The 14,088-nt window shown below is 40.5% G+C and overlaps 2 protein-coding genes across 2 annotated transcripts; one reads left to right on the top strand and one right to left on the bottom strand.

Annotated features, from left to right (window-relative positions):
* Positions 1–492: 492 nt before the first annotated feature.
* Positions 493–7,375, bottom strand: LOC310802677 (terminal nucleotidyltransferase 4B-like; the record flags this gene model as incomplete). Its single annotated transcript, XM_083667178.1, has 12 exons — positions 6,581–7,375; positions 4,695–4,818; positions 4,440–4,486; positions 4,037–4,157; positions 3,810–3,917; positions 3,485–3,613; positions 3,160–3,373; positions 2,435–2,561; positions 1,826–1,929; positions 1,450–1,601; positions 755–892; positions 493–663 (listed from the first exon to the last, which is right to left on the bottom strand). Exons 1-12 carry the CDS (start codon positions 7,114–7,116, stop codon positions 493–495), a joined length of 1,971 nt encoding a protein of 656 aa, XP_083523304.1. The 5' UTR covers positions 7,117–7,375.
* Positions 7,376–7,940: 565 nt separating this feature from the next.
* On the top strand, positions 7,941–12,481 carry mphosph6 (M-phase phosphoprotein 6). The gene is made up of 5 exons (XM_083666195.1): positions 7,941–8,126; positions 11,144–11,256; positions 11,611–11,701; positions 11,818–11,918; positions 12,069–12,481. The coding sequence occupies exons 1-5, from the start codon at positions 8,076–8,078 to the stop codon at positions 12,202–12,204; spliced, it is 492 nt and encodes a 163-aa protein (XP_083522321.1). The 5' UTR covers positions 7,941–8,075; the 3' UTR covers positions 12,205–12,481.
* Positions 12,482–14,088: the final 1,607 nt, after the last annotated feature.

The following is a 14,088-nucleotide window of genomic DNA, read 5'->3' as shown; positions in this document are numbered from 1 at the left end:
AAAAGATAGAACCTGCATTAATTGTATTTTTGTCTTCTTTTCCCATTTTATCATACACATATTGTGTACATTCATTAAATTGCAAACAAAACTCATTTTCACAAAACCCTCTTTTACAGATTTGTCTTTAAGTGCAAAAATGTTCCCAAATATATAATACTTTTTAAGCACAAAATGCTTCCCCTTGCCAAGACTCAAAAAGGTTTAATTACCATTACTCCTCCCATGCACCAGGGGGCTCTATTTAAGTTGAGGAACAGCTGAGGAGGTCAGACAAACTCCTTAGAGGGGCAGTGTGTTCTTATTACAATAACAGAAGACTGCGCCCTCAAGATGAGTAAAGCATCAATTTGCTCTTCCAAATGACCAAGAGGTGGATAAGTCTTTAAAATTGTTTGTTTTTTTATAAACAAACAACACTATCTAAGCCTTGGTGAGACCCTCCTCTGTTCAGGTGGCAAAGCGAAAAACCCTTCAGTGTAGTAGTGCCCCCTATCTACAAAGGTCCTGGATTGCAAGTTGGCGCTGGTGCTGAAGCTGGGGTTTCCTCCTCCTACCAGAGCAGTGCTGCTTGTTACCACGGTGACTCTTGCTGCTGGACGAGAGTCCTGTGCTTGGCTGTTCATTGGTGTTCTGATGAGAAGACAAACTCTGTCTGCCCAGCTGCCAGGAAAAACACATATGTGAATGAAACATGACTAGATATCAGACAAGTTCAAGCAGATGCTAAAAACACTAGTCATCAGCAGTATACCTTGTTCGAGTGGCTCATACGGCTGCCGGAAGAACTTGTTGCTCTGTGATTGTTGAAGCCCAGAGGGCTGCCTCTGTGTGAGGATGAGCCCTGTCTGCCTCGTTGCCTCACCGTTTTGCAGGGGCTTCCATCCGAGTCCTGGGGAGGGGGGGGGGACACAACAAAATGTGAAATGTTTGGGTTACAATGAAAACACAAAAGCAATTCACTGCTAATTTGCATTAAAACTGTGAGATACTGATCCAGCTGTTACCAAAGCAATAACCTGGTTTTCCGTCAACATTAGCTAACCATGAGGTTATCTGGCTAGCTTGAAACCAGATAACCTCAAGGTTAGCTAATGTTGACAGCTGTTTTTGGTTAGTTAGCAAGCAAACAGAGAAAATTAGCTTGGATTTGTCTCGCCTTTGAGTCTTTTGCTAAGATTGGACATGTTCAATCTTGGAGCAGATATGAAACATTCTAAAACTTGGTAGCTCGGGTCAATCAAACATTGCTCTAGAACAGTCTACTAGTCTGTTTCACACTACTAAATAAACATTTATGAGGCCAGATATGTTGGTTGTGGCAATTATTTAAAAAATTGCTAACAAGCAAATATAGCGCTAGCTTAATATTAGCTAATTTAGCTACATTTAGGAGATGCACAGCTGTTTTATGTGCTCTCCCACATCGGAAAAAAACAAAGTACTCACAGCGTCGCTGGAGCTGGCTGAGGAAGATGGTGAGGAAGATGATGAAGACGAGGTAGATGGAGGGGAGAAGGAACTAGGGGACTCTGCCCCTTCCTCTGAGAGATTGTTGTTGCATTCATCCATCTTCTGAGACTCCACCAGCACATCGTTTACTGTAATAGGGGCAAAGACAGGGAAAGGGTAGGTAGGGTTAGGGTAGGATCTAGGGGTGCACCTAAAAAGTCTTCCTTCTCTCCTTGTTCACTTTCCCCAATCTGCACTGATATGAACAAAACATATTTGCAGATGAAGATGAGGACATGGAGACATTTTAGACTATAAATTAGTGCTGCATAAAACTACATTGCTCTAAGGTACTTCTCATCAGTGTCCTTACCGTTTAAGACCAGGGTGTTCTGTGATTCGTCAGCCCACTTCTTGTTGATCCAGTCTCTGTATTCAGCCACCTCCTTGGTCACCCGGATTATTCTGCCGAGTATACTGAAGAGCACAAATGGCAGATATGATTGTTGTTACAGGGGACAGTGCAGTAAGCAGAGGCAAGAAAAAAGAGACTGAACGAGTACAATCTACAATGCTCAATTGTTTACACTGCCATGAGACAAAGTGACTAACAAATTAACTGTAAGCTGAACTGCCGGCCAATTGGTAATATTATAAAGAGTGGTATATAATATGCTTCCATCTTTGTTCAGTGTGAGAGTCCCAGCATTTTGTATTCTTTTGGCTCTACACTCCAAAAGTTTTGAGGTTAAAGTAGAGATACTCAGCTTTTGATGGTATTTATCACCTATTTCAGGGTGAAACCGATACGTACACAAATACCATCAAATAAATGCTGATAATCTTTACTTTAACCTCATAGTAATTTTTTTTTTATTTCAAATCCAAACTTTTGGATGTCTAGAGCCAAAAGAAGTGAAAATGCTTCACTCTCCCATTACTTACGCAGGGCACTGCAGTTGACCCTGCCCTGCACCCTTACCTTGCTCTCTGGTTGTTGGGGTAGTACTTGGCGATGGGAGACACAGCGTGACTCAGCACCTCGTAGGCATAGTCAAAGGCCCCCTTTACCTGCATGGCCCCATAGGAGCTACGTCCAACGTCATTACCTGGGAACAGAGACAGGAGACGGGTCATAGGGAGTGTTACACACAAAGTCTGATGTCTACCTTCATTTTAGCAAAGGTTTGGCAAAAACTTGAAAGGCAAACTCCAGTGCTAGTTTCACAGCCTCATTTGGTAAAAAAATGTGTTCTATGGTGGAATTATGTAATACCAGAGAAACTATGTCACCTCACTCTAACTGCTGGCAAAGGAAAGTTGTCTCATTTGAGAAACAAATGTCATGGCTCCAAGCCTTTTGCTATAAAAGACAGTCAACATTTGCAACTATGCCAAAATTATCCATATTTAGACAACGATTATTTTCAGACTAAAATCGCCATACAACATCATGTGTAAGCAAAATAAATAACGTTTCAGCTTGAAAAGAACTTGACTTGCCTTGAGTTGAAAGAATTAACCCTACCAAGATTTGAAGTATGAGAGTCCCCAGAGATGTTAATACTCTACTTGAATAATAAAGACATACCCATTACCATTTCAGATATCAATGTGAACACCCCTATGCGTTGAACATTTTATCATCTTTCATTCATCGGCCTAGCCAACCAAAAATTGAGGAAAAACAATGAGAAGGTGGCTCACCCGGCTGAAGTGGGTCCTCAATGTAGAGCATTGACGGTCTGTAGCCATCAAGCATACTCTTCTGCACCTCGTCTTTGGACAAGTAGCAGCCCCCGTCCTTAATCCGAATCCCTGTTTTTAGGTAGTTAAAATGTTTGCCATACAGCTCAAAGAACTCTATCAGCAGAACACCTGTGTTGGCGTTGGGACTGCAGGCGTCCTCCCTGTAATGAAGCTGAAACACACACACACACACATAATTTCCATTTTATTCTCACTTTTCATAACAGGTGGTTAAGAACAAATGATAGGAAAATTAGAGAGGTTATATGTCTGTGTCACACACCTGTAAAAAGCTGACAGCCATAAGGCAGAGGCTGTAGGAGCCGATGCCTCCCGTAAACACTTCATTGAGGTCTCTTTGTAATAAGAACTGTTTCAGGACCAGCACCAGGTATGGAAGCACAGGGTATTTCTGAGGAGACAATGAAACACTGACCTAAGAACAACAGTTGGATATATGGATATGAATGATATGATATGAATCCTACCAAAACTCAAAACTAGTTAAAAAACATACTACAGCATATCATTTCTATGCACTGCACATTATTATTACATAGAAAACACAACAAACAAATGCAAGGACACAATGGCATGAATACTCTTACCTTTTTATACTCTTTAATAAGGTCAGCAGCTTTGACACCATTCTGCATGTTGAAGCTGATGTCAACTTTCACCTCTGTGAAAGAGTCAGTCAGTTTGATGATGGGCACCTAAGACCGGGGGAGAGATAGAAGAAGCAGGTTAACACAAACACATAAACAAACACACACACACACACATACCTTAGTCAACCCTGCCCAGATCCGTGACCAAGTACATAGAAACACACCGTGGCTTTATCCAGCACTTTGACAGAGTTTTCCTCCACCACATTGTGTTTGCGTAGCGCCTCTTCTAGTGTCCACAGTGGAAGAGTGTCCCATTTCCCAAACACCACCAGATCAATGTCACTAAAACCAAAACACAGGGACTCAATAGCTCTCACATCAAGTCAGTGTATTGCTTTAAAACAAAACTGAGCAAGTTAAGTAATGCTACACCTTCCAGTGGACAAGTAATCAAATAAACACATCACAATTCAGTTGAATGTAGGCCAAATGGTAGCCATAATCAATATATCAACATGGGTAAAGTAATTGTGACATTGTAGGAGTCGTAGTGTCCACTACAATATGAAGTACACTGTGACCACTCTTGAAACTGGTATTTTAGATAAACACTAAGTGCCTTACCTTGTGGGTAGATAGAGACCAGTGCTAAAACTCCCAAATATCTGAACCTGCAAAGCAAGTATTCACTTCATGAAAAATTATAATTCTGACATTTCCTGTAAAAAATGAAACACACAGCTGTAGTGCCTTCACAAAATCAAGATCATGTTCAATTTTGCAGCTCTGTCTTGTTCATTTGAAGTTCCTGAACAAGTTGGCCATCTTGTGAACTTTCTGACATCTTTGGTAATAGTCTCAATTAGGTAATTCACTTACATCAGCACTGGGCCACAGGTCCTTGATGACCCTCTCTACCCTATCTACCACCTCCATCCTCATCTTCTCCTCCTCAGGCCGAGGGGACATGTAGACATGGAAGTCCTGGATCTCCTCGTGGAGCCTGCAGACAGAATCAGAGGGGTCACACAAGGGTCAACCTGAGATCCCATCATCTTTCTGTTTGGTTCAAATCCAGTTAAGAAGCTTGATGGTCAAGATGATTTATAGATCAGACTGTGGAATGTCTGGTTAACATGGAAACGACACTGGCCGAACGCGTGTGCCAAAAAGTGTGCAAGCTTGGAGCATAGTGCCATAATAGAACCAGTCTCTATTTGAGACTCAAGGGAAAACAGGCATTTGCAGATGCTCGCAGACTCTTTTTTTGTAGGTGGTCTTGTCTGATAAACTATAGTTTGATTAGCCAACATGGCCATGGCAACGTGAAGACTCTCTCGTCTCTATACATGTTCAAGTTATAAAACTACAAAATAATTGAGAAACGGTTACATTAACCAAACGCTATTTAATCATAGAAGAAAACGTACAAGAAACTTTAAGCCTACTTGTTACACAACACTTATTTGCTATTTGAAAAAATCCCAATGGGAAAAAATTATTTAGATTTTTGGCTTGAACCGGAAGTAAGTTCACAGACTACATTTTTACAAAACCAGTTGTTTTTCTTGGCTCACATGATGTAGCGCACATGTAAGTCCTATGGACAGATAGTCTGAAAAATTACCCTGCCAAGACACAGTTTGTGATAAAATCCTTCTTTCACTCTCTCTGATGTTTCGTCAGGTGGTTGTCCACTTTGACAGGCATCAAACTTGCCAAATGTCAATTGCAAAGTAATTTAATAGCAAGCTAAGGGAGTTAGCGAACTTTGACCAAATCCTGAGTTGGAGCTGAACTTGAAAGTAACAGTAAATTCAATTATTTCTACAGCTACATCCTTCAATTATTTCTAGGCTACATCCTAAAAGTTCAGACATTAGGCTAGGCTAATTATTTTCAGACAGAACACCCAAACAGCTTTACAGACAAGAAAAGGCCTTTTGCTAGAGAATACCACAATCAGTTTGTAGATAATGGTTACATTGCAGGGCTGGCTATGAATACATATATATATCTAAGTGCAGCAGTGCGATTGCTATGCTTTCAGGATACGTGTGCCAGCTGCTTTTCAAAATGTCATCCAAAGGGTAATAAAGCACTTCGGAAAAGTCCTTCTGCTGCACAAGACATTTATAGCAGCCTATGTAGAGGTAGGTATGGATAATATGAGCATGGACACTTTGCACAGCAACATTCCAACACTCAAGTCTGGTTCTGGACATGGTGTCTTCCAAACTAGCTTTTCCTGACCACAGACCCCCTGGCCGGGTCTTTAAGGGTTTAGCCCTAGGCCCTACTGTTAAGCACCTTGAGACCTTTGACAAATCCTTGTAAAGAAGCGTAAATTAATACATTTGACTGAAAGGGACACCCCAGTGCCACACCTCCCAGGGTGTGAACCACAGGGAAAAGGAAGGTGATGAACCATCACATGGTCTGCGCTGGCTGGCATGTGGCTTCTCAGTTTTTCCTGAGACAGAACTGATCAGGTTCTGCTGATATGGTCTGCTCTAATATGGGCCAAGGACCCAATGGTTGTTGTAAGGCTTTATACATAATGTCTCATTATAGCCATCAGTAGCTGAACCCAGAGTAGGCTCTATAATATTTTCAGATAAGTGTCTTTAATCACTGGTTGGATAGACAACATGTGCGGGGTGTGTCCTAAGAAATTATCATATGCAGATCATTATCCTAATACTAAATATGGTTACAATAAATTGTCAATGCTGTATTAGGCCTATGTATCTATCCATGCTTACCCCAAAATCCCTGCAGAGTAGTTCCTGGTTTTCCAAGGCGTGCCCGTGTAACCAGCCTCGTCCACCGCGGAGCCGCTGCCCAATAATACGCTGTTAAAACCGAAAGTGCTCGCTCGGTTGTCTGGCCGTCGTCTGTTCCCAGGTCCGCCTTCTCTCCAGCCACCCACCCCTCCTCTGGGACCACCACCAACCCTCCCCGCTGGAAGCTGGTTGATATTACCTCCCAACGGTAGAAAGTCTGGTTGATGTTCTGTTTCATTTTCACTTCTTGAACGTATCGTCCCTTGCATTGTCGCTTTAGTGGTCCTGCCAGCGTCGGGGACTCCGTTTTGAATCACGTTTACGTTCACGTTTCCCGTTCCTCCGTTCACTGTATGGGGACTCTTGATGGTGGGCGTGTTCGATAAAGAAGCACCGTGGTTGTTATTACTGATACTCAAATTTCCCACACCTTTTGTTGTCTCCCAAATGTTCACCCACACACTGTTGGCAGGTCCGAGTTGTTCTGGCTGAAACCAGGCGACTCTGGGATCCATGGAGCGGAGCGGAGCGGCGGCTAGGTGTGCGTGACTGGCACTGTCATGACAGAACTACTAGCCTCCTCAGCTAGCCAGCCATGCAAGATGACAACTTCACAGCTCATACACTTGCATGCAAATGTTTCTGAGCTATTTAGATGTAAACGTTAGATTCAGTACCATTAAGAAACGTAATTAAACTGTGAGAACAAACTACCTAGATGCCGAGTACTTACTGAGAACAAAGCGTGACAAGCCCAGCTGTGCAATTTCTCTCTCTGACTCCATCAATGGCGGAGCTGATAATATTGCACAAACTCCTGGGGGGCCAAAAGGGTGTTTCAGAAATAAAAACGAACGATTTAATGCATAATCACAATATAACAATTTAAGTCGTGCAAAACAATTGTACATCAATATTTATGAAATATGATTAAAAAGTAAAGTTTGTGTCGTCCAGTTTTGTCATAGAATGTATGGATAATATGATGATTATCAAATAATAACCCATTTTGATAGGTGTGCCAATTGAATAATAATAATTGGGGCTCTACTCGCCAAAGAGATTACAGTCGGAGAGAGAGGGTACCCTTGTTAGAGGCTTTGTGTTCCACTTTAACATTGTGTAGACACATCAGTAACATTCCTAAGTAGTTTGGCACAGGTCAAGGGGCAGTTTTACCAGAGTTTTGCCATCCACAAATCTATAAATCAGTGCCCCAAATCCTAATTTGAATTGTGAAACAGATCGCAGATCGGTGAGGCTCGTCAATCGTATTAGAATCTGCGAGGCGTCGCTCTCTATAGATAGATAGATATTGGATCGATTGGTCGAGTCTGAACAGCACAGCGTGGAGGTGGACACGAACTCGTGGCTACAAACACAAGTGCCAACCTAATGAAAACAAACCCCATCGAAGTCACTCAAGACACTGTAAGGCATTTTAGTGTCAGAAGAATAAAAACTTACAATTGAAATGGCCAATGACAGCGCAGCGAAACTCTCCAGAAACCTTTTGCGCATGAAGGTAAGTAATATAGCTAGCATGCTAGCTAGTTAGCTAAATGTGGGCAGATCAAACCCGTTTTGATGATTTCTGGGAAATAACATTGAACTCTAAAACCATGATATTTTGGTATTTAACAATAGCAATTCTCAAACCCACTCTAAAAAGACCGTTTATATCCTTAAAATAAGGATTTTGATTTCACGCTACACTTCATGTTTTCTTCCCGTTCGCCGGGTCAGTTGCCCATTTTCATTACAACGGTTTGTTATTCAACTGTTCAGTCATTTCGACAATATAGATCATATATAGTAAAACTAAAAGACTTCAAATATCGGTGCCCATATCATTTTGATTAGCTTCTATTTACGTTAAACAAGTACCCGAAAACCGCGAACGCGACAAAAAGCTTTTTTTTCACAACCTAGCGGCGGAGGTTGGAAGTCCGAGTGAAGCCGTCTCGTTGAAATGAATGGAAAACTTTAATACTAGTTATCAAGCTACGTTATCGTCTCCTTTCAAGAGCTTTGTTCCAATATGTCAATTTTAAATTAGTCATGATCTCAATGTAACGCACTATATACTGAAGTCTTTTAGTTTTACTTATTGTATTTTCTAAGTGGACACCTTTTATTAGTGACTGAAGTGACAGCGAGCACATTAACACAGCTTCGCCTGATCAATCTATAATTTTGGCTCGCGATGGATGGGAGTGGGATACAGGAGTGGGATAGTATACCTGACCACAGGAAATGTTCATACACATTAACTATAAGTAAAATATTTTGAAATATTGAAATATCAACTTCAAAAACGATTTGCATGACAGAGGTACATGTCTGATCCACCACCAGCTTACCAACCAGGCCCAAAGCTCTGCATCCTGCAATAAACGGACACACAGATCCTCATCCTCACTGCCTCAACCAACCTGTTGCTGGCCTATACTCGCCTATAAACTGTTAACGGTCCCTGTTTAAAAAAGAAATACACACCAGCTGCACTGTAAAATGTCTCATTAGCCCTATTTCCCTTAAAATGTTCAATGGAATGCATACTTTGTCAGCTTCCTCTCAACAGTGTAATATCAGGCCATACGAATAAAAAATACAATAGCACATAAGACAATAAGTGTAATAGGCATACATGTCAAATAAAGTGAGCAATACAATACATTAATACATTGCAGCAGTGGTAGTAAGTGTTAGTGTGTGTGGTTGATGTGCAGAGAGCAAACTGTCTTAGGTGCAGGTGAGCATCAGGTAGTGCAGGTGGGCAGCTAGGGTTAGCTGTTCAAAAGTTAGAAACTGTATCATAACTGTCTGGTAGAAATGTAAACCACCAAAAAAAATGAATTACTACTACTACTACTCAATAATATAATAATAATATATGCCATTTACCTGACACTTTTATCCAAAGCGACTTACATTGCAGTGAGTGCATACATTTCATTATATATGGTCCTAGCGGGAATCATTTATTAACTAATTTACTTAATTCATTCGCAAGTAGAAATGCACTCTGGAAATGCTGTAATGAGACCTGCTGTGCCTTAAAACCATATATTTACAAACGGTCTGACCTGGTGTACTCCCCATCTTGGACCCTTGAAGCCTCTCCAAAACAACCTGTTGACCACCTTTGATGCTTTGGTTGAACTAACCCCCCTGGTAGTCACCAAATCTGTGTAAACGTCTGTAACAGCATCTGAGTACATTGTTTAAAAGTTATCTGTCCAGCTCGTCTCTCTCCTCCCGGAGACTCCTTTGTTAACCTATACCAGTCTCTTACCAGATACTTATACTTTAATTATTGCTATTGACTTAGTACTTGTATTGCACTTCATTGTGTATTGTTATGTTTACTTGTTATTACTGCACTTCTGAGAGGAAGCTTGCAAAAGTAAGCATTTCCTTGTACAGTTTATAACCTGTATACTGTTAGCATATGACCAATAGACTTGACTTGACTCAAGTGCAGGCTTCCTATCCATTTCAAACATAACCTTATTGGTCAACAGGTTTATATCCAACTTCAGTTTTCTCTCCAAATACATTTACGGCATTTAGCAGACGCCTTTATCCAAAGCGACTTACAACAATACATTTGTTTAAGTAAGTGAATCCCTTAGTTCTATCACTCTCTAAACACCATAGCCTACTACCACCATCCTTTGTCATTTTGCTCATGTTGTCCTCTTGTTATCCACCTTTCCCAGAAAAAATAGTAATATTATATAATGTAAACAATTCCCGTAGTTTGTTCTCCTTTTAAACACAGGCATACGCCTGCGCACAAACATACAGCTACTCTCAGACTCATGCGCCTTGTTCATGGCTCACAAAATAACCTTTTTCATAGTTTATCCACGAAATGTCTGACAATCCAAGCTTGCTATTAAACAGAAGTAGCAAGCTAGATGGTGTTTTTAGTCAAAATGATTGCAGTTTGCCATCAGACAGTTGGACAAAAATACTCCGCTCCGCTCGACACGCTTGCAGCCTGGCTGGCTCTCCCTCTCGGAAATAGCCGATTCGACTGGCTTTATCGTTTACTAGGGTGCACGTATATATTTCCTCAAATAAAAAATAAAAAACCCCAAACGGGACATGTTTGCGGTTTTCAGTTTGTTGTAGACAAGGCATTGGCGAAGACATATAAAATTGGGCTTGTTGGATTTTGATTCCGGAGCTGGCCATTGAGGTCAAGGTAAAACTAAATTTTTTTGAGATATTGTGAACAGTTTAAAAAGTCCAGAAACGGCTATTTTGCTTGACAGCGGTCCCCGTTGGGATAGTGTTGTGGCCAGAACGTTTGACCACGCTATGCACATAGTTAATGTTTAGCTGGTTGCCACTGAGCTGGCTACACTAGACTAATGTTGCTTGCTACTTTAGATACGTAACTAACTAACACATTCGTAATTGCATCCTTTTGAGAAATAGCTTTGTGGTCTCAATTTGTGTTTATTTGGCAGCTACACAAATATAGCGCTTATTTGAGATTGCTATTCTTGCTATTCTGTGTTCATGTAGTTCATGCAAAGAGGCCTGGATGCAGATACAAAACAGCAGCTGGAAGAGGAGGAGAGAAGGATCATAAGTGATGAACACTGGTACCTGGACCTGCCAGAACTTAAAGCTAAAGAGTATGACCCTTTCACAGTCCATCATCATCACATTGTTGATAGGGTCAATAAGCCTTGTTCATGAGAAGGAATACCCCACTCAGTGTGTGGTTTTCCTAAATCATGTTCTAATGTAGACATGATCCCATTTGTTAGTTCCAGCTATATGCCTAGATTTGAAATGAATAGAAAGGTATACACTGCCTAATGACCAGGTTTGGGGGGGTTTGAGTGTTAAGCTGTATACACAATCAATGGGACATTCACTCATCTTGACAGAAGACCCCTTTTGAGGTCAGGAAATATCTGACAAACTGTGATTTAGGAATGAACTAGATTGAAAATTGACACATTGTCCTCCCGGTCATTGGTTAGGAATTTCATCATAGAAGAAAGAAGTTTTGTGCCTTGTGAAGACCTTAAGTATGGACGGATGTCATTCAAGGGGTTCAATCCCGATGTTGAGGTAGGCTAATCTTCGATTAACATTGACTTTATTGTTAATTAGATGATGTAATGAGTGACGACTTAAAGTTTAAATATTCAATATTCGTTTCTTTTGTGTTCATGTACTTTCCTCAGAAACTAATGATACTGATGAATGCCCCGACTGAGAATGAGGAGGAGGAGGAAGAAATTAGCAGAATGGAGACTGATGTCACAGATGAACAAATGGCGAGAAGGTATGGGGTCAGCTGTGCAAAAAATGGCTAGAATTGGAGAATTGCATGCTTTTTTCTTTCTACTTTTCTGGTCACTAGTTAACTGTGGATTGGAACAGCTTTCTTCAGTCACCCTATGTTGAACCATGTGTCATTTTGTCACCTTTGCAGATATGAGAGCCTAGTGGGAAGCATGAAGAAGAAATTTGCTAAAAAGCGGGAAAGAAAAACAATTGACGAGGAGGATGTAAATCACAATGTTGTTGAGACAAAAACAAAGAGGGCGTTTTTGAAACCTCAAGACTAAGCATATGTATTTCTATTGTCTGCTTCAATGTACAATGTTTTTATGTGCAAGCCAAGCTACAAACAATTATTTTTTACTGCTGTTTTCATCATGAACCATTTGTAACTTCCATAGGTGTGACAAATGAGTTAATATTTTAGTTGAATGGATGTTATACATCCCCTCTTTTTAAAAGACTTTCAATGTGTTTTTAGGGTTATGAAAATACAATGCAAATTGTAGTTTTCCTTTTTACAGAAGATCACACCTTTGTACTATGGACAAAGGTATGGTTTCATTAAATACATAACCCAATGAGATGTGTATGTGTGTTATGTGCCACATGAGTTTGTATTGCTTACACAACCATTCTTAACACCAATTCTGATTGAGCAGGATTCCTCCAATGTGCTGGTGCACATCTTTTACATTTTATTTATCCAGGTTATTCTCACTGAGATAAAATTTATTTTTTAAGAGAGACCTGACCAGACAACATTTTAATCGTTTTTGAAAGGGGATTGGTAATGTGGAATTAAGTGATATAAATAAATTAGAAGTAGACTTTGCATTGATATAAGGAAATAAATCAGTGTGTGAATGAATAGCTTACCAAGAAAAGTAACAGAAGCAGAAACTTTTGGGTGTTTCAAAAACAGGCTAGAAATATTTTGTGACAGGCCTAGAGAAGGTTATTAGTTAAAAGGGGGACAGAATAGTTAATTAGTGTGCTTGCTTCAGCAAGTCCAACTATTGTTATTGCTCTTACTTACTAGCCAATTACACTCATCAAACACTTTATAAGGAACACTACTAATACTGGGTAGGGCCTCCCTTTACTCTCAAAACAGCCTCAATTCTGTGTGGCATTGATTCCACAAGATGTTGGAAACATTTCTTTGAGATTCTGGTCCATGATGGAATGATTGCATCATGCAATTGCTGCAGATTTTCAGGTGCACTTTCAAGCTGTGAATTTCCCGTTCTACCACATCCCATAGGTGTTCTATCAGATTCAGATCTGGTGACTTGGAAGGCCACTGAAGAACACTGGACTCATTGTCATGTTCATGAAACCTGTTTGAGACGACTTTTGCTTTGTGACATGGTACATTATCATGCTGGAAGTAGCCATTAGAAGATGGGTAAATTGTGGCCATAAATGGATGCACATGGTCAGCAACAATACTCAAATAAGCTGTGGCATTCAAGCAATGATTGATTGGTATTAACAGGCCCAAAGTGTGCAAAGAAAACATTCCCCACACCATTACACCACCTCCACCATGAGAAGGTGTACAGGTGTTCTTAATAAAGTACTGAGTGTGTAGTTCTTCATATTACTTCTTAGGTGGGCTTGCTTCAGCGGCTAGACACCGGCCAATACGCATAGTCTACTTTTACGCACGACTACTCCAAAGCAGGTAATAACTACTTAACGACACACTTAAACGAGAAAATGACACCAAGGGATGACACTTATAAAGACTCTCCAGTTAGGGTGGATAAACCTATTACTCCAAATGCTGAACCTGAACGGTAACTAATTAATGCTTGGCAAGGGTGGCACATTCGCGAATCATGTGTTTGACAAAACGTATGTGTCTGTATTTGGGTGTGTGGGAGATACTCCTCATGATGCAATAGTGTATGGTAAGTGATAACTAACTTCCCTACCGCAGTTTTACTCAGAGTGAACAAACAGAAGAGTATTCGGGCACATGCCTTCACGCTATTGGTAAGCCATAATAATCAATCATTTTCAGAAAATGTTAATTGTTCGTTTAAAGAACTAGATTGAGAACGAATTAAGACGCTAGTTGACCTAATATACCTATTTGTTTCAGTTTATGAGTGTAACCTCAGACAGTTTGAATGCTTGTCTTGATTGAATGAATGTTCGTG

The sequence above is a fragment of the Argentina silus genome, assembly GCF_951799395.1.
Source record: "Argentina silus genome assembly, chromosome: 3".
Classification (NCBI taxonomy): Eukaryota; Metazoa; Chordata; class Actinopteri; order Argentiniformes; family Argentinidae; genus Argentina; species Argentina silus.
The sequence above is the reverse complement of the archived record's forward strand: the minus strand, read 5'-3'. Positions and strand labels throughout refer to the sequence as shown.

Coding starts and splice junctions, on each gene's coding strand:
- mphosph6 (XM_083666195.1), top strand. CDS start 8,076: ATGGCCAATGACAGCGCAGCGAAACTCTCCAGAAACCTTTTGCGCATG. Junction 11,257..11,610: donor CCAGAACTTAAAGCTAAAGA/GTATGACCCTTT, acceptor GTCATTGGTTAG/GAATTTCATCATAGAAGAAA. Junction 11,919..12,068: donor GATGAACAAATGGCGAGAAG/GTATGGGGTCAG, acceptor TCACCTTTGCAG/ATATGAGAGCCTAGTGGGAA.